At 35.9% G+C, this 26,471-nt stretch overlaps 1 protein-coding gene across 2 annotated transcripts in view; it reads right to left on the reverse strand.

Moving 5' to 3' along the window:
* The window catches only part of LOC142322363 (putative cytochrome P450 6a23), a 61,952-nt gene that overhangs the window by 31,414 nt on the left and 4,067 nt on the right, over window positions 1-26,471 (reverse strand). Inside the window, exons 1-2 of one of the 2 annotated variants that reach the window (XM_075361375.1) lie at window positions 25,402-25,520; window positions 15,304-15,529 (exon numbers count right to left, since the gene is read on the reverse strand). In XM_075361375.1, the coding sequence (XP_075217490.1) occupies window positions 15,304-15,529 (226 nt within the window). In that variant the 5' untranslated portion in view covers window positions 25,402-25,520. Of the gene's footprint in view, window positions 1-15,303; window positions 15,530-25,401; window positions 25,521-26,471 lie in introns of those variants that run through there. The other variant, XM_075361367.1, reaches the window with a different exon arrangement.

Here is a 26,471-nt window from a genome sequence, read left to right on the forward strand (position 1 = left end):
GGGTAGCAGGGAACAGGGAATATGGCCTTTACCGTAGAGCGGAGGGTTTGGTAGCAGTTGAACTAAACGAAATAGTTATAATTGGCGTTTATATAAGCCCGAACATTCCATTGGGATCGTTCCAAGACAAGATATTCCAGCTTCAACGCATAGTTATGCAGTCTCACAAAAGAGTACTTATTCTCGGAGATTTCAATTGTAGAACGACGGCGGCAGGTGCAGCCTCCTCCAACGCCGGGGGAGGGATTCTTGAAGAATTTCTAGCAATCACCGGCGCAGTATGCATTAATGATGGTATGCCCACATTCAAAGCTAGAGGGCACGAATCGATTTTAGATTTGGCTATAATAGATCGAAGAATGGACCCAGATCTGACTGCATTTACCGTACTGAGCGAAGAAACCGGCAGTGACCACCTGGCGGTCTCAGTTGTAATCAGTGATCATCACATAGGGACGACACGGCAGAACATCACCCCCAGATAACAAATAGTCAGATTCAACTGGTGGTTAGGAGATCTGCACGCAGAATTGCAGAACAGGAATCTCGCAGAATTGCAGGACCAGAGGAATCTCATGCAGAGATGTAGAAGAAAGGCGCAGAGAATGCGTGCTCGTGTGGGTACGGTGGAAGAGAGTAATTTGGCCATCGAGGAATACAGGGCGGCAAGGAAAAAACCGAACTTTCTAATAAAACAGACTAAAAAATGGAAATGGCTGGAACTATGTCGCGAACTGGATGCCAACCCCTGGGGTCGCGCATTCCAGATAGTGACAAAACGCCTTGGCAGACACATGCCTATGTTAAACAAGGACACTGCGGCTCAGCAAATGAGCATACTGTTCCCAAGGAAAGAAACGGAAAATCGTGAAGAAATCACATGTGTTCGAAGTAGATTTTCACATCAGGATGTGATTAATGCGGTTAAAAAACTAAATAATAAGAAAAGCCCGGGGCCGGATGGGATCCCGACGGCAATCATCTAGGGCCTCGCTGAAGTGATTCCATGGGAATTAGTCGATGTCGCTAGCTATGGACTGCAGAATTGTGTCTTCTTTAACTGTTGGAAAGCAGCCAGAACAGTCTTCTAGCCCAAACCGGGTGCTACTGCGGAACAAGGTGAATACCGCCCTATCAGCTTGATCAATAACATGGGAAAAGTGGTGGAGAGGTTAATTGCGTGTAGACTGCAAGAAGAATTAGAACAGAAGAAGAGTCTACATGTAGATCAATACGGTTTTCGTAAATGATACTCAACGATAAACGCAATTAATAGGGTGATAAATTGGGCGGCAGGAGTTCGGGAGGGCACCTGACGGACAAGAAGACTACCTTTAATGATACTATTAGATATAAAAAATGTCTTCGGCTCAGTCCCTTGGCCTGCAATTATAAATGCGTTAAAAAGAATGAACATCAGTATGTATTTAATCAACCAAATTAATCACTATCTGCATGAAAGATATACGGAAATCAGAACGATTGAAGGAACTGTTACATTTCAGATATTTGGAGGTGTTCCGCAGGGGTCAGTGTTAGGACCCCTGCTCTGGAATATTTTTTATGACCAGATCTTTAGACTGCGTTACCCGGAAGGGGTAACTATCGTACGTTATGCGGATGATGTGGCAATTCTGGTCGAGGATCGAGAAGTAGAGAATTTATAGGCCAAAGCTAATCAGTCTCTTGGAATAATCGACGAATGGCTAGAAAGCAACAAGTTACAGGTGTCCCCTGCCAAGTCAAGATGTATTCTTTTCTCCGGTAGAAGAAGAGTCCGGGGAATCAACATCGCAATAAGAGGGGAGCATATCTTAGAGGTGAGTTGCACTAAATACCTTGGTGTAATGCTCGATAAGAGTCTTAAATTTGGAGCGCACATAGAGATGATATGCAAACGGGTAGTCCCCACTATAAGGGCGTTACGGGAATGTTCAACAACCATAGCATACCTAGAGCTTCAGTCAGGAAACTGATCACATCAGCCATGATATCGTCAGCGCTATATGCAGCCCCGGCATGGGGTGAAGCAATGAGCATACAAAGGAATAAACAGAGATTAAGAACTGTACACCGGGTTGCGTTATTGGGTGTTGTAGCGAGGTACCGCACCCTATCTTATGATGCGCTGTGCGTCTTGGCTGGGGTATCACCAATCGAACTACAAATAAGAAATCGAAGGCTGAGAGCAGCGGGTATGTCAAAAACTGAAGCAGAAGCAGAGACTAGGAATAACTGGCATACCGAATGGTCTGTCTCATTGGTCGGGGTATGGACAAGACGATTGATCCCTGATCTGGAGGTCTGGCTGGAAAGAAAACACGGAAATCTGGATTATTATATGACACAAGTAATGTCTGGGCATGGCTCATTTGGCTATTACTTGAATAGATTTGGCAAAAGGTTATCGCCTATATGTATCTACTGTAACGAAGTAGACGATGTTGAACATACAATCTTCGATTGTCGCAAATGGGCCCAGTACAGAAACGAAATGGCAGCAAACAACTTAACAGCTGAAAATCTGGTCGGGTGGTTATCGGTCAATAAAGCAAACTGGGACTGGTTCGCGAATTTCGCAAGAAATATCCTCAGGATAAAAGAAGAAGACTCAAGAAGCCAGAGATTATAGGGGCCCAATTGTAGGGAAAGGAGGACAGCCCTGCCCCGGAGGGCCCGTATGCTCATATATGCGGGTTCCTGTGATGGGGTGGGAACTCCTGGGGCAGACTGTATGGGAAAATGTTAAGACCTAGTTTCGGCCGGCGGTGTTGGTCCCGGGGGCGATTCGGTGCCTTCTGGGGCTGGCACCGTCGATTTGAGGCAGGGCATAAAGACCGTGACCAGGTTCCCTGCGGGGTGGTGGGGGACGGCATAGCAGGACCTCGTCTCTTACGTGGGGGATTTGAGGCAGGCGCTAAAAAAAGATCCGGAACCGGGGGGCTAACCTGCCGTGCTGGGTGTAAAACCGGTGGGCGGGGGACGCCCCTTTAGAGTCAAATGGACACGTTTCTGGGCCGAGTATTCTTAAGTGGATGTCCGGCCCAGGAATGTGCGGGAAAAAAGTAGTGGGATAAAAAAGATTTCCACCTTAAAGTTCAGAAAAACTTCAAATTTACTCAATACGACAATGGTTACATGTTTAGCATACGACAAGCACCATCTTCTTACAATTCCAGCAATATTTTGGTCATCCCCTGATGTAAGGGTTGATCAAATGAAAAATTATTACAGACAAACGTTTTACGCAATCTTTAGTGGACTAACGACCACTTTAAACCTCACTCGATACTGCGCCTATTAAGGGTGGTGTGGTTTTGTTTTGTCTTCGAAACCCCATTTTTTACGCCTATGGTTGGTGATATCAAAAAATTTTACTTACAAAAGTTTTAGGACTTTATTCAAAAAATAGTAAGAATTTTAAACGAATTCGATATTTTACTTAATAAAAAGGTTACAGTGAAATTTTATTTTTTCAACCCCCCCCCCCCCACAATTTCCACTCCCATGGTCTGATTTTGGACAAGTTATTTTTAAGAAACAATTTGAAAGTGATTGGCGGAAAATTAAGGCAGTCATCGTGTCTACAAGAAAGTGAAATACATATATAAACTTTTGAGCGACGGTGGTTTTAGGGTCTGAGGAATGTGAAACGTGAAGATATGTGGAAATTTTCCCATAAAGTCTTATCATGGTACCTATTACAATAGGTAGCTTTCTCACGAAATTTACCTAAAATGAAAACACGTTTATAAACAATATAGCAAACACGTGATACGCGCACCATCTTGTGGTACATTATTGAAACAGATGAAATAAAGGTAATTTTCCAAAGATACTGCACATTTAACAACCAAATAAAGTAGTACGGAAATGGGCATACTGCGTCAAAATCCAAGATGGACGACGCTGCCATCTGTCACGAATTCAATATGGCGGTGGTCGGCCATCTTAGATATTCGTTTTGAATATTATTTATAATAACTAAATCAAAGGTTGGTACCGCTGTTGAACAGCTGTTGTGTACCGGTTGTGTAACCGTTGTGACGGTTTGAACTAAATAAATAAATCATATTTGACTGAAAAAATTTTGGTCGGCTAGGACTCGAACCCGGTCATGACGGGACGCGACTGACTGACGCCTTAAACCAATCGGCTACAGATGCTCCCTTATGTAATGAGTGAAACATGTTCTACATAGGCGGTGAATCTTAACGTCATATCAGTCTGTAACACACACACACACACACACACACACACACACCTACCTACCTACACACACCTACACCCACATTCACCCACCCACACCCACCCTCACCGAGCCACTTCCACGTAAACTTCCACTAATACATCGCGTAAACATTCATTCAGCATTAAGACATTGTTTATATGATGCCTGGATATAAAATATCTAGGTGTGTGTGTGTGTGTGTGTGTTAAAATTTTTCCCACGATAAACAGTAGCGTCAAACAACACACATATATATATATATATACACACTATACTCTAACTTTGTATTATTACAAATAAAGAAGTAAATTTACACCCAGGAATTAAATATAAATAGAAAGAAATAAAAAACTTGAGTTTATGCAGTATTAATAAGTTTATTTAAATAATTGTACGAATGTAAGTTTATATATATAACAGAATTATCTTACAAATTGATTTCGCACAAAAAAATTATTTCTTTAAATTTTATAGAACGGAAAAATACATACCAGACCGGATTCAAAGCGACCGCACAAGCGAATCACGTAGACCATTACTGCTACAACCACAACCATTAAGTAAGTATGGACGTACCTTGAGGATGATCCTGGTCGTCGTGGTCGTTACACCGGGAGGCGTCACCCGCTACTCCAGTACCCGGACATTGCTCGTTCACAAGGACGTGGCAGCTGCGTGAGTGCTCGCGTGCATGCGTTCAAGGACGTAGCGGCACCGAGTTGTTGACAGTTCTAAGTGTGACGCGCGACGACAGCTGACGAACACGACCTTAGGTTGAGCTGGCGGCTGCGACACTAGCGCTCCTAGCGACCACCAGTAGAATTAGTTAAATGAAGCCACGTGTCATTTTACGAGTAACCTTGAACAGTGCAATTCTAAGAAACGACCATGCATACTAAGTACTTTTAATAGCGTATGTAACCGGAAACGGCATATCATATTACACAAACTAAGAAACGACTACTATCGTATAATTCTAAAAAAAACTTGACGTCACACACACACACACACACACACAACCGTCTAAAGTGCCACACCCAATCCGACGTTGAAGTCACGTGTCAATTTACGAAAATTCTTGAACAGTGTAATTCGTTTAATTCTAAGAAACTACCATGCAACTCAACACTTTTAATAGCGTATGTAACCAGAAATGGCACATCCTTTAATTCTACGAAACTTGTCGAGACGTTAGTGAATGCTAAATCCAACAAAGGTTATCTAACACTGCGTTACAATTTTAATCAGATGTAGCAATGTCTTTACACGACGTTAGGAGAAATAACCTAATCCGATGGGGCCTAACATCCATCTTGAAACTGTACTTATTTACTAGTTGCATTTCCACACCACCCTAAAGGTAGCAACCGCGGGGCGTTGAGATTTTTTTTTACATGAGTGAAATCTTTCCCCTATAGGCCTACTATAAAACACTCGAACTGGTTTTTATATCGTTTTTTCTATTTTATACTTTTTTTTGTCTCACCTCGGTTGCCGAGGAAGTCGTGATATTCGATGACCGTTGCTCAACTAGGAATGCGTGGTCAAACATAACCTTCTTATATCACCGTATACGTTAAGGGGTGAGGGGGGTAACCCGCTCCACCTTTTCATTATGTTTTGATTAGTAACATAATCATTTTTATGTATATGTAATGTTATGTTAACATAACATTAACGTTATGTTAACGTACTAATTTCATCATCATTATGTACATGTAACGTTATATTATCGTTATGTAAACGTTATGTCATCGTTATGATAACGTTATGTTATCGTTATGTAAACGTTATGTCATCGTTATGATAACGTTATGTTATCGTTATGTTAACGTAGTAATATCATAATCATCATCATTATGTAGATGTAACGTTATGTTAGCATAGTAATGATGTAACTTTCATTACTGTTTTCTTCATTTAACGTTACGTTACGTAATGATAAACTCGTATTACCGACGTTAACCTCTGTTTTTCTGAAGGTAACGATGCTGTGATATTGCTGACAGTGCCTGCAGATTTGTTTTTTCATGATGATACGGTAGTGTTGTATAAAATGGGCACTGCTTCCACCGTTTATGAATTACACCATATTAACGGAACGTTAACCGGCAATGGTGCAGAAAAAACCAGTCTACAACGTATCAGTTTTATGCGAAAAGTCTCCCATTAATAGTTCGATTTTAAATACCTCCCGTATTACATAACCTTTTTCACTATTCCCGTAAGCGGAGTGTGTGTGACGATGGTATCATGTATAATGAGACAGTAGGCGGTTGTGTGCGCTGGTATATTGTTTCTGGTCTCGAAACCGATACGTACATCTACGGTTCCTGTTTTAAGCGAATCGTTCTGACGGTTAAAGTCGATTACTATTAACGGTACACTGGTCTTGAAATCTGCCAAACTTTAAGCGGGATACTCGTCCACCCGGATATTCACATCACCCTGTAGATTGTCGTACAGATAGTATTGCGAATTCAAATACAGACGAACGTTTACCAATTCGCACATATCGAAGAGTGTCAGTGACTTTGTAGCTTTATCTTGTCTGTCCGTCTGTAAACCGAATATCACGTATCTCGGATTCTCCGTTTTCGCACATGTCTTTACCGTCCATGAATTTATGTTTGTTTGTGGTAGAGCCGGATATTCGTGGATATTTGCCATGAACGAAAAGCTATCGCTAACGGTCTATCTTGTTCTACTACCTTCAGTATAATCTCCAGTAAGAGAATTTTTTTCTTTCTGCTTAACAGATAATAATTAAATCTTGCAAACTTGGTGTTCATCATTTATATTTAATTTCTGGGTGTAAATTTACTTCTTTATTTATAATAATACAAATTTAGAGTATAGTGTGTATATATATATATATATATGTGTGTGTGTGTGTGTGTGTGTTTTGCGTGACGCTACTGTCGATCTTGGGAAAATTTTAACACACACACACACACACACACACCTAGATATTTCATATACAGGGATCACATAAACAATATCTTAGTGCTGAATGAATGTTTACGCGATATATTAGTGGTAGTTTACGTGGGCGTGGGTGTGTGTAGGTGGGTGTAGGAGTGTGTAGGTAGGTCGTTTTGTGTGTGTGTGTTAGTGTACAGACTAAATGGGCAGTATGCCCATTTCCGTACTACTATTACATATAATAGTAGTAGAAATTGTGTTAGTCATAACTTACACAATTTCTGTTAAAGTAAGCACGTAAAGGAAATCAGATGTCTGAGATGAGGTTTTTTTTACAATATCAAAAACTCATTTCTTAGATATAACTGTTTATTATTTAACTTTTTTCTTTTTATTTTCTTCATTAGAATAAAGGAACATTCAATAAATATAAATAAAAAAAATAATATATATCTATATATATATATACACACACAAACGACGTTGTAAATAAAGTAATGAGACTAATTTTTTTTTGCAGCCAAAGTAGTAACACTCTAAAGTTACTAGTAAACATATGGTTATATGAACAGCTGATTTACATTATGTATTAATATTTTTAGTGTATTGTTGCCACATGAGACATAAACAAACTTTTCGTGAAACGAGTTTTTGTAGTGCGTTACAAAAATGAGTGGTAATAATTATGAGCAACGTTGTACCATCATGTTTTGTGTTAAACTCTGTGAGAATGCTAATGAAACTTTTTAAAAATTGAGTAGGGCGTATGGAGATGACGCTTTGTCAGGAGCCCAGGTTTTTAGGTGGTTTAAACATTTTCAGAGGTTGGGAATCAGTTGCGGACGACCCACACTCTGGAAGACCGTTAACATCAAAAAGTGACGACAAAGTTAAGCGAATCAGCGCCTTGATACTGTACGACCGGCGATTAATTGTCAGAATGATTCCAGAACAATTGAATTTGAACCGTACCACAGTCCATCAAATTTTGACAAACGAATTGGACTTCAAAAACGTTTTTTTGCAAATTTGGTCCCAAAAAACCTCGGAGTTGAACAGAAAACCAACTGGGGTGAAAGTGTGCCGCGATCTTCTAGGGTGAATTGAAACTGATCCTGATTTTTAAAAAAAAATATTATTACTGGTGAGGAATCTTGGATATTTGATTACGACCCATAAACAAAAAACGCTAGAGAAAGGAGTGGCACACTTTAAACTCACCACGTCCCAAAAATGAGCGAATCAAAAATCAAAACCATTGTAATTTGTTTCTTCGATAGTAATAGCATTGTTCAAGGATTTTTGCCTACATGAGAAACTGTAAATCAATATGTTTACCAAGAAATTCTTTAAAGACCGCGGAAAAATGTTTGGCGCGTGAGACCAACCATCAAAGACAACTGGATTCTGCATCATGACAATGCACCTTGTCACACTGCACTCTCAATTAATGAGTTTTTTGCAAAGAAAAACATTCCTGTAGTGCCTCGACCACCTTGTTCACCTGACTTGAATCCCTGCGACGTTTTCCTGTTCCCGACTTTAAAAAACACTACAAGAACACCATTTTTGAGCAAAATAAAATGTAACCGACCAGCTGAAGGATATTCCAGTTTCTGAGTTCTAACACTGCTATGAAAAATTGGAAACCCGTTAGAAGCGTTGCGTGGCTTCCCAAGGGAACTAAAAGTGAGAGTCCATATGTAATTGGATTGTAAATAAAACGTTTTTCTGAACCAGTCTCATTACTTTATTTACAGATCTCGTATTTATATATATAAATAAAACAAGTGCAAGTGTCCTGACTGACTCATCAACGCTCAAACCGTTTAACCTAAGTCGGTGAATTTTTGAGGGTTCATTGTTTTTATAATTTAGGAGTGAACTAAGGGAAAATTTTGGAAAATTTAGTGTATTAAGGGGAGGCAAAGAGGGAGCAAAGTTTTCAATAAAAAATTTATAACTCAGGAACCTATATTGTTACAGTTATTAAAACTGATATTTGGACAATCCTTTTAAAATAAAATTATATTCTACGTATTTCACCATTTTTCAAAAATCCAGTTTGAGTTGGGGCAAAGGGGAACAAATTCTTTCATGAAACTACGAGTATGTGAAGCCCAAGGTGTTGTAGTCTTGAAAAATTGGAATTAGGAATTTTGTTGAAAAACCGAAACGCACAAATTCACCATTCTTCAAAAATACAATTTGGAGACAACGGGAGAACCAAAGTTTTATATGACAATTCTAAATCTCAAAAAAATGTTTTTTTGTCTTTAGTGATTTGATTGGTTTGATGCAGCTGTTCAAAGATTCCCTATCTAGTGCTAGTCGTTTCATTTCTGTATACCCTCTACATCCTACATCCCTAACAATTTGTTTTACATATTCCAAACGTTGCCTGCCTTCACAATTCTTCCCTTCTAACTGTCCCTCTTGAATACTAAAGCAACTATTCCAGGTTGCCTTAATAAGCGGCCTTTAATTCTGTCTCTTCTTTTAACAATACTTTTCCAAATGCTTCTTTCTTCATCAATTTGCCATAACATCTCTTCATTTGTCACTTTATCCACCCGTCTGATTTTTAACATTCTCTTGTAGCACCGCATTTCAAAAGCTTCTAATCTTTTCTTCTCAGGTTCACCAATCGTCCAAGATACCATATAAAGCGACGCTCCAAACATATACTTTCTAAAATCTTTTCCTGACATTTAAAATAATTTTTGATGTAAACAAATGATATTTCTGACTGAAGGCTCGTTTCGCCTGTGCTACTCGAAATTTTATATCGCTCCTGTTTCGTCCATCTTTAGTAATTGTACTTCCCAAATAACAAAATTCTTCTACCTTCGTAATCTTTTCTCTTCCAATTTTTACATTCAGTGGTCCATCTTAATTATTTCTTCTACATTTCATTACTTTCGTTTTGTTCTTGTTTATTTTCATGCGATAGTTCTTGCATAGGACTTCATCCATGCCGTTCATTGTCTTCTAAATCCTTTTTACTCTCGGCTAGAATTATTATATCATCAGCAGCAAATCGTAGCATCTTTATATTTTCACCTTGTACTGTTATTCTGGATGTAAATTTTTCATTAACATCATTAATTGCTAGTATTATGTAAAGATTTAAAAGTATCGGGGATAGGGAACATCCTTGTCGGACTCCCGTTTTTATTACGGCTTATTTCTTATGTTCTTCAATTATTACTGTTTGGTTCCTGTAAATGTTATCCATTGTTCTTCTATTTCTGTATTTGAACCCTAATTTTTTTTAAAATACTGAACATTTTATTCCAGTCTACGTTATCGAATGCCTTTTCTAGGTCTATAAATACCAAGTCTCAACAATATGTAATGAATAATTATTATATTCTATGAGACAACTGCAAATCATCTCTCCATCGTTTTATCGTTACGAAATATTATTATATTGTAGTTCAACGTTTCTGCGTACGCGTAATCTTTACATTATTACTTACTCGAAACTTTTTCCGTTTGGTAATGTTTTTAATAAATATGTATAATTCCACGATGCGAATTCAAAATCGTAAATGTTTAACGTGATAAAGTTAATTTTCTTAGCAGTGATTCGGCAAAACCAATATTCTCACCAAAGTAATTACATGAATTTTCCAATACGCCCACTAAAACATCAACCGTTAAATAGCGATACGATTTTAATAAAAAACTAATATTTCATTAGAAAAATTGATCTAGGTATAAATCCAAAATCTATGCGAGCGAAGCCGCGAGCAAATCAATCATTTCTCCATTTCCTTGAAAACTGAGATTTTAAAAAGTTAGTTCTTAATATTTTATGAAAATAAAATTACTGAAAAATTGTTTCGATTAGCCACCCCTAAGGATTTATAACCCTTAATTGAATTAAATATTTTTACTCCCATGGTCCTGGAGGTTAAAAAAAAAAAGAAAAGTTATTATATGCAAAACTGTAACAATTTCTAAGACGGGAAATGCAATGGATTGCTATAATTACAGAACAATCTCTTTGTTATCCCACACTTCAAAGATAATACTAAACATTGTTAAAATCCGAATAAAAGGGAAAATTTGGGAGAAGACCAATTTCGGTTCAGATCTGGGAAGGGAACTAAGGAGTCGATAATAGCGCTGAGAGTGTTATTGAAGAGAAGAATTGGTGTTAATAGGAAAATCTTTTTGACTTTTGTAGAATTAGAAAAAGCCTTTGACAAGGTGGATTGGGAATACTAATTCAAACAATGAGGGAAATAAAGCTCGACTGGAGGGATAGAAGATTAATTCTGAATCTGTATAAAATGCAGAAAACGGAGAATCAACGGCTTAACGAAAGAGGCCAAAATAAGAAGGGGAGTCAGGCAAGATTGTCCCACTGTCACCGTTTCTGTTTAATTTGTTTATTGAAAAAGCTATTGTAGACATGAAAGAAAAAACAAAAGGAATCAGAATTAATGGAAAATCCATACATTATATCCGCTTTGCAGATGATATTGTGTTACTGGCTGAATCAGCAAGAGAAATGGAGATTAAGTTAGAAACACTATCTAAAGTACTAACAAACTTAAACTGAAAATTAATAAGAAGTCAGATTATGATTGTAGGAAAAACAAAGGAAGGTACACAGGTTGATATCAAATTAGATGGTACTGTTGTAGAGAAGGCTGACAGTTTTTGTTACTTGGGAAGCACCGTCACTAGCGATATTAAATGTGCCACAGAAGTAAAAAGAAGAATAGCGCTGGCAAAACGAGCTTTCCAGGATAAAAAGAATATACTGACTGATAATCATATGAGTATGCAAATAAGGAAACGGTTCGCTAAAACTTATGTCTGGAGTGTTCTAACTTATGGGTGTGAAACATGGACGCTTGGGAAAGCAGAAAGAAGAAGACTGGAAGCAATGGCAATGTGGATATGGAGGAGAATAACAAGAAAAAGCCGGATGGATAGGAAAAGAAATGATCAAGTGTTAGCAGAAGTGAGTAAGAGAAAGTCCTTGTTAAATGTTATACGAAGAAGAAGAAGAAGAGCGAAATTGATAGGACATGTAATACGACATGACCAGTTCTTGACGAATATATTTGAGGGCAAGATTTAGGTAAAAAAACCTAGAGGTAGACCGAGAGCAACCATCATCAATAATGTTTAAGTAGAGATGGGCCTTGGTTCATATAATGAATTGAAGAGAGAAGCAGAGAAGAGAGTGACGTGGCTAAATCGACAAGGCGCAGCCCTTAGTGAATGATGATGATAAACATAATAAAAAAAAGCTGGCAAAGATTTGCATCATTTTCCTTGCAAAATTATATAAACTGGCTACTGACACCTTCGCCTTCAGCAGACTTTATTTTTTCTCCCATACTTAGGAGGGTGTGCAATGCTAATGCATTGCACACCCTCAGAGGTTGCCTTTGCCTCTAACCTACCGAGACCCCGCGGGACCCGGCTATGCCGTTCCCTGCGGGGGTCGTTCACCCAGTAGGCCGGGACTGGGTCTTTATATGCCTGCCTCTAACCGTACCTCCTCCCTCAGCCGAGTCTCAGTCTTTTTTTATTACCTACGAACTCAGGGGGTCCCCGGTCAGTCATCAAGAGTGGTCCAACTCAGCGAACCACCCTCTCATGAGAATAGCTGCCCCTGTAAGACCCTACTTCCAGGTTAACCCGTTTCACTCAACAGCGTCTCGTTCCTTAGTCTTCATAATATTCGTGACTAAGGTTGCTACGGCGTTCCATTCATGATGTCTTATTGTAGGTATTATCCGGTGTCAGTCCTTGAATTGCTCATGTGTGCCTCAGTTCGTCCCACCGGTGACACGAGTATATCGTGTGTTCCACGGTATCTATTTCTTCACAGTATTGGCAAACCGGTTCGGGCCTTCTGCCAAAGCGGTGGAGGTACGCCCCAAACCCTCCATGCCCAGTCAACAACTAAGAGAGATGGAAGCCCACCTCCCCATGATTTCTGGAGACCCACGAGTCAATTCGTGGAATCATCCTTCTTGTCCAAAAACCGGTATTTGAGGCTTGCCAGTATGTCTGCCATTCTTCCAACATCTGATTTCGGGCTTCTTTGCGCGGCACACCATGTCATATCCTTTTCAATATGAGGACGGTCAGCAGACTACTGGGAAGGAGAATAATTAGTAACTTAGATTCGCTTCGGCGTAGTTTAGAATAATTTTATTACATATTCTTGCTTATGGAATTTTATTGCTTGTCCCGATTATCTAAGAAAGAATGGTAATCGATGTCGGTGACTCCTCTCCCTAAAAGCAGTAACACTTACCTAATGGGACCACAAATTTTCTATCAGATTAAGATCCAGCATTTGTGACTGCCACAGAAAAAACATCTAATTATTTTTAAAAAATAATGATTTTACGCTTTATGAAATATTTTATTCGATACAAGCGTTACTTCTCGCTCTCTTCGATCAATTGTAACCAAAATAATTTGGCATCGATGAAGCAAATTCAGAATTCACCGTACGAAATTTTATAAAAACAGGTTAATCCAATCTGAAGATATCAAGCAAAACGATAATTGACGAAACAAAACAAAAATTTAGGATCATTATCTTCCACTCCTGAATGAAATTCCACAAATACATTAAAAATAATGTACTACTGTAATAGAATCACCTGATAAATAAAAGAATGTAATTTTAAGTCCAGAATTGACAAAAAAAGATAGGATATTTTTTTACTCCCACCGCTTTATGGGGAATTGAGTAAGATGAAACGTTATCAAGTAGTATTAAATTAACTAAACAAATTTAGCAACCATTTGAGTTGAATTTTGAGATATGCAGTGGCGGCTCGTAGATAAGAGTAGTGGCGGGTGCTGCTCCAGAAAATATTTTTCTGGGCATTTTCAAGGCCATGGTTAAAGTTTTCTGTAAAATAAAAGAACCGAAAAACAATGAATCAAATAGAATACCTGGAAGCAGGATAATAATTCTACATTATATCACATTTAAGAATATGGTACACGGTTTTTAAGCATATCGTGCTTAAAACCCGTATGCGGTTTAACCGAATAAATAATAAAATGTCAATACAGATAATATTTTTTAGTATTACTAGATAACTTAATAATATATCCGCTTAAAAAGACTATAGTCTAACGGTGCTTAATTTAAATTTCTATGTACATAGAAACAAATACATAATTAATTTTACTAAACTTTTAAAAAAACTACCTTCCACCAACACGCCGGGGTCTGCACTGCGGGGCGACAGCGCTCCTTCTTCCTCGCAGCCTCGCGTGCAGCTTCGTATGTGCGTATGCGCACAACAGCAAACAGCACACTGTTAGAACTGTGAAGCGCACAGTTCCATACAAAGATTTTTGTATCTTTTTCATAAACAGAAGAATGGCTACTGACAGTAAGTTTAAGGATTATATATTGTACAAATATAAAGAAATAATTAAAGAAAAAAAGGACTCGTTATATTAAATGTTATCGATAATATCAAGTGGAAATAGGGGGTACTGCAGTTTGACAATGCCTATACGCGAGGCGCCAGTGGAGATATGGTACTTATAACGTCCGTAACTCTTTGCCTCTGTCACCCAATATAAAATTAAAAGACAAAAGAGAATAAACAAAATATGAATGTTTTTTTTTTTAATAAAATAAAATATTTGTTAATTATCTTTTATTACAATTGATTTTCATGAAGTAACGGCTTCAACGATTGATCATTTAGAATTAAACGATATCATTGCCCGGTATAGAAAAATCACCACAACAAATTTTATCCGAAACGATCTATCCATTCTGTAGATATCAAGCGAAAAGACAGGCGTGCTTATTATGTACATACATCTTTCTGTAATTTTGCAATACTGAAATTGTGTTTGTTGGTTCGAGAAGATAATGAAATGTCACGATGTTCAAATACGCCGGCACGCAATATTTGAGACCAGATCAGAATAAGGTTGATTATGAGTCAGTGAATCAGTCAGGACATTCTCTTTTATATAAAATATATATATATATCTTCAATATAGTATATTGAAGAGCTAGCGATACTATTTATCTATATGGCCTGGAAAATAAATATATTTAAACAGATTTATAAATAAATACATTTTAATACTGTAAATAATAGTAAAAATATATAATTTTACGTTACCTTTAAGTTTCAAGTATAGATGTTTGTAAATTAGTCCAATGAAATCAGGTGGTAAAAAAATATCCAATTTGTTACGGTAAGGGAAAAGTGTAGCTATATACGGAACGTTACGGTCCTTCCAGTAATTAAAATTTTTCGTTACGAAGTGGAAAAATGTTGCAAGTAATGTAATAATTGTAATAATCAAAAGCAATTTTACAAACCAGTATCCAACCGAGTGATTCATCTATAAAACAAATTTATTTTTATTATAATTATGTATTATTATTATTTTTATCATAAATAAAAAAAATAATATTTTGAAAATTAATATAAACATAATAGTCTCAATTTTATCCAAAATAACATTTTAGCTGTTAGCAAATATAAAAAGTCAGGCTTAAAATGGAGAGTTCTAAGGATCAGATCCTAGTAAAGGCAGTTAGTTGTTTTTATACGAATTTGAATACCAGATCGTGGATACCGGTGTTCTTTGGCGGTTGTGTTTCAATTAACCATACACCTCAGGAATGGTCGACCTGAGAACGTACAGAAAAAAAAACAACAAATAAAGAAAAAATAATAATTTAAAAATGGGGTGCGGCAGCATAATATGCTGATTTGAAGGGTCAATAAAAACAAAGATTTTTTTTAGGGCGAAAAACGTCTATGCGTTATCATCGCCCGGAATATATATATATATTTATAAAAAAAAAATAAAGAAGACTAGTTTAAAAAATTTTTTTAAATAAAAATCTGGCATATAAATCTATCTCTTACACGTCATTCTAGTCTATCGCTGTGATGAATAAAGCAACACAGCAGTGTAATTACAGTTAAGTTTTTCTAAAAATTTCATTGGTTATCTCTTTGGATAAAAAAATTAGTTTCCAGTTTGTTCTATCTTTTAATATAAATATACTATAGAATAAAAATAATTGAACTCATGAAAAGTAATATTAAAATAAAGCTCGTGTGTACTTACGTACGCAAATAAGAAATTAAACTTCTTTGACGTGAATAAAAAAAGAATTTTTTTTTACAAATTCAAACAAATTTAAACTGAGTCAAACAATCGATAGACGACATTAAATACCATGAATAAATTTTCAATAAATAACACTTAAATTTGAAACAGCTTAAAAAGTATTTAAGTATTCGTCATATAAAATAAAGTTCATCGAATATATTTCGATTAGTTTAGTTCGATTAATTCTTCGGATGACGATTGAATAGGCACGAGGGTTATGATATGAAAAATATGATACAAATAGTTTTATTTTATAATACTATATTTTTCAAAAATTTTGTTTTTAGTAAATTTAAAAAGAAGTATAACGCGCAAAAATAAGTATAACTTCAAAAAACACTTACAACTAATATCACAGCTAAAATCTAAAATTCAACTAAAAATAAATGGAATTTAACAAAGTCCGAGTGGGGTGTAAAGGACCCTTTCTCGGATAACAGAAAGAATAAAAAACTAACATAACAAAAGTGAAATAAACCTTAAAACAAATGTCACAGTCGGAGTCTTAAAAATACGATAAATTTATTTAAAAGAAACATGAAAGTAAAAATAATAACAAAAACTATATAAAATTTAATAAAGTCCAAGAGAGGGTGTAAAAGCACCATTCTCGGATAACAGAATCAAAAGGTAACAAAGATTAAAGCAAAAACAAACATTAAAAAATCTTCCAATACAAAACATACCAACGCAACAACCAAACAACAAAACAAACGCAACAATACCAAATTTTTTGTATTAAAATCAACGCTACGCAAAAATAGAAACATCCGGTCTAGAACTTCATTATCATTGCCCAAGATTCCACGGATGTTTCTGGGCAGTTTAAATTTACGAAGCACTGCCGCATAATATATGCAATCCACAAGTATCTGGCGCACAGTCATGGCACTTGCATCGTCCGCATATCCTGTTGACATCAGGTACTCGTGTGTGATGTCCTAATCGCAATCGACAGAGGACCTCACGACGAGTTTTTCTGTATCAGAAGTTCCATGGCAATACAGAATCTATAATGAACCGGAGTTTGTTATCAATGGTATCCGTCCAGTAACCTTGCCACTTTGCTCGAAGATACTTTTTTATACAATTAATAAAGTCAAATATGTTATAGGAATCGTTATAAATATTTTTTCACCATATGCTAGTACATTGGAAATTTAATTTTACACTGTTTTGAAAAGTGTATCCAACAAGTGTACTGTCCTCGATTGTTGATATACTGATTTACCATATTTCGGAAGCGTTGGTCGATCTTTCCAGCATAGCAAAGGGTATGACAGCTATTTCTTGGCGAATATTCTCCTTCAGTTCAGTAAGGGCCCTTGGAAGATCGGTGAACACGAAGTATTTCAGATACCACCAAAAAAGATAATAACAACGAGCTAAATCGGGTGAAAAGGGCGCTGAATATCGCCCTTCAAAGAGACCAGACACCCATTAGAGTTACGTGAAAAGAAAAATAAAAACACCGAAATAGAGAAAAAGAGAAAAAAGGGAAAATTGGAAAAGGGAAAAAAGGAAATAGGGAAATGGGGGGGGGAATTTATGAAGGGGGAAATAGGTGAAAACAGAAATAGGGATATAGTGAAAAGGGGAGAGGGGTAAAGGTGTGAAAAGGGAAAAAGGGATAAAGGTTAAATTTTGTGAATTCGGTAATGTTCAGTGTTTTAATGTTTTATCAAACTTTCAATTGTGTTCATTTAATCTATATATGTATATATACAAATCAAATTTAGCAAAAGCAAAGCATTGCCGGGTCAGCTAGTGGTGAATAAAAAATTAAACAATTCGTTTTATTAATCTATTAGCGTATCATCAGTGTAAAAAACCATTTCTGCCTCTGTACCCGAAAGAGTTAATAATGATCACGGGATTAGCGTTTTATTAAGGTTAAAGTCAACAATTCAATACCATAATGCCCGTTATTTTTACACGGATTTGAATACTAAATCGTGGATACCGGTGTTGTTAGATGATTGGGTTTCAATTAACCACACATCTCAGGAATGGTAGAAATGAGACTGTACAAGACTACACTTCATTTACACTCATACATATCATCCTCATTCATCCTCTGAACGGTAATTACCGGAGGCTAAACAGGAAAAGAAAAGACCGTAATGCACAATTAATTGAATAACTCAGTTTATAAACATTACATAAGTATTTTTATATCTATAAAAAAATAACGAAATTTAATTTTAACAGTTTTACTAAATAAATAGAACGCAACGATAAAAATAAATGAAAAAATAATTCAAAAAAATTATAATAATTAAATATAAATAAGATTGATAAACAAGGGCGTGTTCACAGCGTGCGTCATAGTTTTAAAAAATGTTTTTTTTTTTAAGCATTACATCGAAATTATTATGCCCTATCAAGCACTTCTGGAATAAATGACAGGATTTGTTCCCCTTTAAATACTCATAAGTAGTTCAAACAATTAACAAAGATAAATTTCTTATGATGTACAAGGGTAGGTCAATTATTATCCACAATTTACTTATATTTTTGTTTATGTTGGTAGTACTGTCGTGTTGCGTAGATGACGCATGCGTGGTTTAATTGTTGTTATGTCTGTGCAAGTTTGATGATGCAAGGTTAGTTCCATTATCGTTACACTGCCGTTAACCATGGCTGCTTCGCTTTCTGTTTGCACCAAAGAAGAACAACGTTCAGCGATCCGTTTTTTGTGGTCGGAAGGTGTATCAGGGGCCGAAATTCATTAAGACTTTCGGTACAGTACGGGAACAGTGTGTTGCCGCAACGGAGAATGGAGTGTCTACGAATCATTTGAAAAATTCAAAAACGGTCGCACAAGTGTTACGCACGACGAAGAAGTCGGATGACCGTTTGCCGCCACAAATGAGGAAAACATTGAGCTTGCAAGTGACGTGGTTTTCTTAGACAGACGAGTAACTATCGATGAAGTGGCACATCGTCTGCAAATCAGTCACGCTTCTTCCTACGAAATCATCCACAACAGACTTGGGTTTCATAAAGTCTGTGCAAGATGGGTCCCAAAACAACTCACAAAGTCGCATAAAAAACGCGCTTGGACATCTGCCAAAAACATTTGGATCGCTACGGTAACGAACGGGGACATCTTCTTAAACATAATCATCACCGGTGACGAAACACGGATCCATCATTACGAGCTGGAGAGTAAACGGCTGAGTATGGAATGGAAACATCCAAATTCGCCCTGCAAAAAAAATTCAAGACCAAGGAAAACTGATGCTTACGGTTTTTTGGGACTCACAAGATCCAGTACTGGAATATTATAAGGAAAGGGGCACGACAATAGTCAGTGTGCGTTACAGTGAGATGCTTACTGCCAAGCTGAAGCCTGCAATTCGAAGCAAACGCCGAGGACTACTGTCGAAAGGTGCTGTGTTGTTGCACGACAATGCCCGTCTACATACTACTGTCCACACTGCTGAAACGCTCAAGAAACTCAGCTTTGAAGTACCTCCGTTCAGGCCTGATCTTGTCCCTTCTGATTACCGCTTGTTTGGTCCACTCAAAGAGGCATTAAGGGGCTGTCGATTTGCCTCGGACGAAACGGTGAAAGAAGCGGTGCATTCCTGGCTTGCAGCTCAACCGAAAACCTTCTTTTATGAGAGCATCAGGAAGCTTGTGCAACGATGGACCAAGTGCGTTGAAATGCAAGGGGACTATGTTGAAAAATGATGTACATGCAAGTTTCCTATTTGTATTGCAATAAAACTTATAACTACATTGCCGATAATAATTGACATACCTTCGTACTTGAAAATTTTATTTTCAGTGGACACGCGTTCCGTAAATACAGTAAAACATGGTTATAATGAGATTAAAGGGGCCAAACAAACATGTTCGTTACAGGCGAGTGTTCGGTACTTCGAATATGCCACCTAGTAACCGACACGTAATTTACGGGAAGTTTTTTACATTCTTAAAACACCATGGATTTCTTGATTTTCATATAACCAAAAGTTTCCGTTTTTTTTTGTCACATTCAAATTTGAGGATAACAAAATCGCTAGCCTGACCTTTAACTGTTTCCCATCCATATATTTTTCACCTTTAAATTTAAAAGTTTTATCGGGATTAATTGATAAAACAAGCCTGTTTCATCAACATTAAAAATGTCCTCTTCATTATAACACGATTTAATAAGTAACCAACGAATTATCATTCACCCAATTGCTCACAATTGAACTATCCACACTGTTAGCTTCTCCATTAATTTTTGAAAAAAAAATCTGATATCTGTTTATAAAACGGTCTAACCATCGGTTGCTAAAAACGAAATTTGCGTAACCGAGATTTATAGCGAATATTTCAGCCTACATTTTTAAAAATGGACCACTGATAGGTACATTTTCACTTCTTTTCACTAAGAGGACATTAGTTAAGTCGTCTTTATCACACAGCCTGAGTTTTTTTGTTTGCGTGTGATTTTTTTTCCAAAAGCACTGGTAAGTTTCTCGCGACTCTTCCATACTTTTGAAACTGTGGATTAAGAAAGTCCATGTTTTTTGAAAACAACTGAATTTGATAGGCCTCGTTCCAGTTCTTGGATAATTTAGATTTTATCACTCACGGACAGTTGTTTCCTTTTCACATCCGAAAATGTTCATTACAAATAAACCGGAGTTAATAGAGTAAACTTTTTTAAAAATACAATGTACAGGTTTTTTTAGGAAGAAACACTGAAATGAAAACGCATTCACTGACGCGACTACAATACTACTGTACTGTATTTGGCTACTTGGTATCCGATCGATCGATCACTTTAACGCAATACTCTTTGTTTAACTGATTCTACGGTACAGCGCTTATTTTTAAACTGAAAATTATGACTACTGAATATACCAGTAGGGGTAGAACAGGTAAAATTTATCTTTAACCACGCCCCTTTTCAGACTTTCACTTAAGTCGTTTAAGATGTGCTATAGAGTTCGATTAAACCCACCGAGTTGGTCTAGTGGTGAACACATTTTCCCAAATCAGCTGATTTGGAAGTCAAGAGTTCCAGCGTTCAAGTTCTAGTGAAGGCAGTTAATTTTATACTGATTTGAATACTAGATTGTGGATAACGATGTTCCTTAGTGGTTGGGTTTCAATTAACCACACATCTCAGGAGTAGTCGAACTGAGACTGTACAAGACAACACTTCATTTACACTCATACATATCATCCTCTGAAATAATACCTGAACAATAATTCTCGGAGGCTAAACAGGAAAAAAAGAGTTCGATGAACCTGCTTTGATGGATCATTGTTTGACTCCAGTCTTTCCTCGAATTTTTAAAATAGAAAAACCCGATTAATTCAAATAACTACCAGGCTTTGTAATACTGCAATGAAACTTGTACTGTACAACGTCCTGTTACAAACCTTTTGTTCATCCTTTAGACCTGACCTGAACAAACCTGAGATAAAATGTCACAATCTTTACGTATAAATCGAAAATGAAGAAATGGAATTTCCCTTGCGTTGAGATTATTTAACTTTTTTTGAATTACAGTTTTTAAAATATGAAAATGATCGTACCCAAGTTTATGATGCGTCGATATCTCGATAAACGCAAGTTAATTTAATATTGAAATAGAAACCAAATAAATCCCGGAATATTGCTCGTTACAACAAAGTTCTCGTTACTGGCGAGCACATAATTCGCGGATTCCACTGTATTTTACTTTTTTCTCTTCATTTTTGTTTATCTTACATCTTTCTCTTCATATTGAAATATGCAGGTACGTCTACGTTATCATCCATGACTATTCATATTATTGCAATGCTATTGGCCAGATTCAGTCATATTACAAACTGGCGATTCTAGAGCAAGCTGCTATCTTTCACAGTCCCGTCCACGCATATACTGTATTACCATTAGTATATTCAAAGTATAATGCCAAGCCATAATATAATTTTAATCCGTCTAAAAAGCACCTTAGTGTTAGTCGAGTTCTAAAGATTCTATTCCAATAAAAGTCTGTGCACCACACGTTTGTACAATTTCTGCAACACAATGACCTATAATATATGTACCTAAGCATCTATAAAGTATTCTTATATCATATTTTTGTATGTTGCATTTTATTCTTATATTTTGTAGATTTCATTTTATTGTAGTAAAACTTCTATTACCAATTTTTCATTCTTTGAAGTAGGATTAGTATTATGTAGATAGTCGTTTCTCATTTTTTTTGTTTTACTTGTGTTGGTCGGCATACTTCAAAAATAGTTACTTGTTTTAAATACTTTTACTTTAGTTCATAAATAAAGATAAAATTATTTGTAAATTTTTAGTATTATTATTTGTTGAAGTCGGTTTTAATTTTTATTAATTTATTTCACAACTTTTAGTGGTATCTAATTCCTTTATTTATACGAGACCTATTCAAAAAATAATCAAACATTTTTAATTAGCGCCAACAGAGATATTTAGTGACGTGCGGTTGGCAGCAGTGTGTTCTGCATAACCTCCTCTGTAACTACATGTTCTTGGATTATTGACTTCTCGTTTAGTTTTCGTGTTATTCTTTTTTCAGAACAACATGTTTGTGTCAGTAGGGATTTTTTGGTGATTGAACATTTGTTTCGATGTCGTAACCGTAAACCCAGCTTTCGTCTCCCGTTACGATCCTTTGCATGAATATTTCATCATCATCGGCTTGTTCAAGGAGTTGCCGGCAACTGTCCACACGATGTTCTTTCTGCTGTTCGGTCATTAAACAAAGAACAAACTTTTTTGCTGCAATTCGATGCATGTTCAATTTTTCAGTCAAAATGTCACGGTATGATCCAATCAAGATGCTAACCATTTTTGCAAGTTCTCTAACAATCAATCGGCTATTTGCACGCACCAGATCGTGGATTTTTTGAACCTGTGTGTCATCAGTTGAAGTCGAAGGGCTTATTGATCGACGGTCACCTTCAATTGACTCACCACCACTTTAAGATCGTGAAAACCATTCGCAGCATTGCGTACGACCCAGAGCATCTTTTTTGTAAGTTTGTTTCAAAACTTGAAAAGTTTCTGTGAAAGTTTTTCCCGGTTTCACGCAAAGTTTTACTTTGTATCGTTGCTCCCGAGAAACTCACACTACAAAAATCGCTACTAACACTTAAACACGTTACACTCGAATAACAATAACACGAAAACTAAACGAGATATCAACAATCCAAGAACATGTGGTTACAGGAGAGGTTATGCGGAACACAATGCTGTCAACCGCACGTTCCTAAATATATCCGTTAGCGCGTAATTAAAAACGTTCGATTATTTTTTGAACAGACTCGAATATATTTTTTTATATAATTAAAATACGGGTACGCCTACTAAACGAGTTGTTCAAATGAAACAGCGACGTTTAAAGGAAATTTGAGAAAGGAATGATCGTTTACGGAAAAGTAAAGAAAAAAATACCACGAATATTTCCGCAGAGACTTCTCAACAACGAGAATGTACATTCTTACAAATGAGAAAGTACAACAGTCGATTCTTACAGAATGAAAGTCTAGAGAGTCATGCTCATCTCTCAATTTAATACAAAAAACGTTTGTCAAACGAAACAAAAGCGCAACGTTCTCATCGGAGTTTAGAGGAAAGTAGCCAAGGAAAAAAATCCGATGTGGACTATCACATGACTTTCTTGTACGCCTATTAAATTACATCTACACATTTTTTGCTGCACTTCATTTAAACTTATTTTATTTGAATGTGAGATACAATCCTCCAATTTTTTAATAAAATGGACAGTTACATAATTGCATTGTGGTGGACACCACATTTCATCAAATTTTTTTGTGGTATCGTATCAGCATTTTATACTAGTTTGTATATTAATTTTGTTTCATGTTGGTGAAGCTGTTACGTGAGAACGTGTCGAATCCGCAACCCTGCACACATCAGTTCGAATCCGACTTCATATACAAATATTTTTTTAACTTTTTTTTGTTTAATTTAAGTAAATGTACTTAAATTTATTAATAATTATTAAGCTTTGTAGAAATTTTTGAATTAAAATGAGAAGTACATAAAATTTTGTTTCACCTAGACTTCTGATTTTTTTTTTCAATAGAGGTTGATAATTATTAATAAAGCAATTTATTTAAATTAAAAAAATAGTTAAAAAAGGAAATAAAGTCGGATTTGAAACTATATGCCTTCCCCTTGTAAGATCAAAATATTTCATTAATGAAAATTTTATTTGGCTATAACTCTGGAACCAATAAAAATAATTTCCACTTATGAAATATCGAATGAAAAGCTCGCAATGAGAGCTTATTACTGCAGTTAAGAAAAAATCCTAAATTCAATTTTTTTTTTATTTTTGGCTTTTTTGGACACTTTTGCTCCAGTCGATTGCAATCAAAAAGGGAATTGCACAACTAGATGTTACAGTAGTCCTAAATCCAACATATCAACATTCTACGGGTAATAGTTTTTGAGTAATGAGAGATAAATATACGTACGTACGTACGTACTGACGTCACACCGAACTAGGCAAAATGGATTCAGGGATGGTCAAAATGGATATTTCCGTTGAAATCTAAAAACAAAGATTTTTCGCGATTACAATACTTGAACGAAGTAAAAAAAGGGATGATTATTTAAGGAAGAAAAATAAAAAAAGAAATGCCATGAATATTTCCATGGTGACTGAACGATGATAAATATAGACTGTTATTAATATTCTAGTCATACGTCGGTAATATTGCGTAACATTAAAAAATCGTTTTTTGGTTTTTTTTTACAATTATCGGATTTGGTTAAAATTTATATGAGACCATTCCAAAAGTATACTCTTTTGATTAAAAAAAATTATCAAAATTGGTTTATTAACGTGGGAGATATTGCGCAACAAACATTAAAAAATCGTTTTTTGTTTTTTTAAAAATATTATTATCGAATTTGGTGAAAATTAATGAGACCACTCCGAAAGTATACTGAATCGATTAAAAAAAAATTACGAAAATCGGTTAAATAGCTTCAGAGATATTGCGTAACATACATTAAAAAAGTACTGTCGAATTGATAACGTCCTCCTTTTTTTAAGTCTGTTAAAAAGAATAAAGTAATAACTCACCGTAAAATATCTTACATATATCAATAATACCGATAAATAAATCGAACAACCAAACTAGCAACTGCAGAGTAATAAAACTCGCATCAACGCTTCACAATATTGATCAAAATGTCATAAAGTAGATGATTTCTGAACAGGGAACCCTGGTGGCAGCATTACATAAAATAGATGATTTCTGAACAGGGAACTCTGGTGGCAGCATTACATAAAATGTTCTGAACAGGGAACTCTGGTGGCAGCATCGCAAACTAAGTCTGAATGTTGCTATTTCAATTGGTTCATGGAATGACTCACAGTACAGCAGTGAATAATAAATTTTTTAGGTGGAACAATTTTCGTACCACTGTACAACAAAAGAAAAACCATGGTGGAAAAAAAATAACACACCATACCTGTAAGAGTTAAATATTTGTATTAACTTTATTTGATTAAAGTATAATTGACATCTCCTAAAACATCTTTAAAAATTCAGAACGAATTTTTAAGGTACAATAATGGCCTATCAGATCGCTGTTTGGTACCCGTACGTATGAATCGTCTATACGGTGTTTAGAAAATTAAAAATATTTATTTATCCTTTTATTTATATTTATGAATGTAGAATCTTTGCAAAAAAGAATGATCACTTACTCTTAACAATACCTATCTTTATCAAACTTTTCCATACAACAGAAGTGTTTTCGTATATAAATGAACACAATATTTCGGCTTATGAAAAAGGGACTACATTATGCTACTGTTGCCGTTTTTTAATAAATGACCGAATCATTTAAAAAATTCTTCCACAATTTATTTAAAATATAATTTAAAAGTTGTCTTTTATGAAAACAATAGTACTCTGTTGAATATTTAAATAATACAAACAGCAATAATTTAAAAAAAAAATGATTTATCTGCATCCCGTTCATAATGTGCATAAATACAGAATGTATCACCAATTTCTCCTAGAACTTTCATAACCTATTCAGCTTATGAAAATAATCGAAAAAAAACTTTCGATTAATGAACATTACATATGAACATATATCCTAAAATGCTTCGTTTGCAAGTTACGGCTAGTAAAAATTTCG

The sequence above is a fragment of the Lycorma delicatula genome, chromosome 1 (genome assembly GCF_047948215.1).
Source record: "Lycorma delicatula isolate Av1 chromosome 1, ASM4794821v1, whole genome shotgun sequence".
NCBI lineage: Eukaryota > Metazoa > Arthropoda > Insecta > Hemiptera > Fulgoridae > Lycorma > Lycorma delicatula.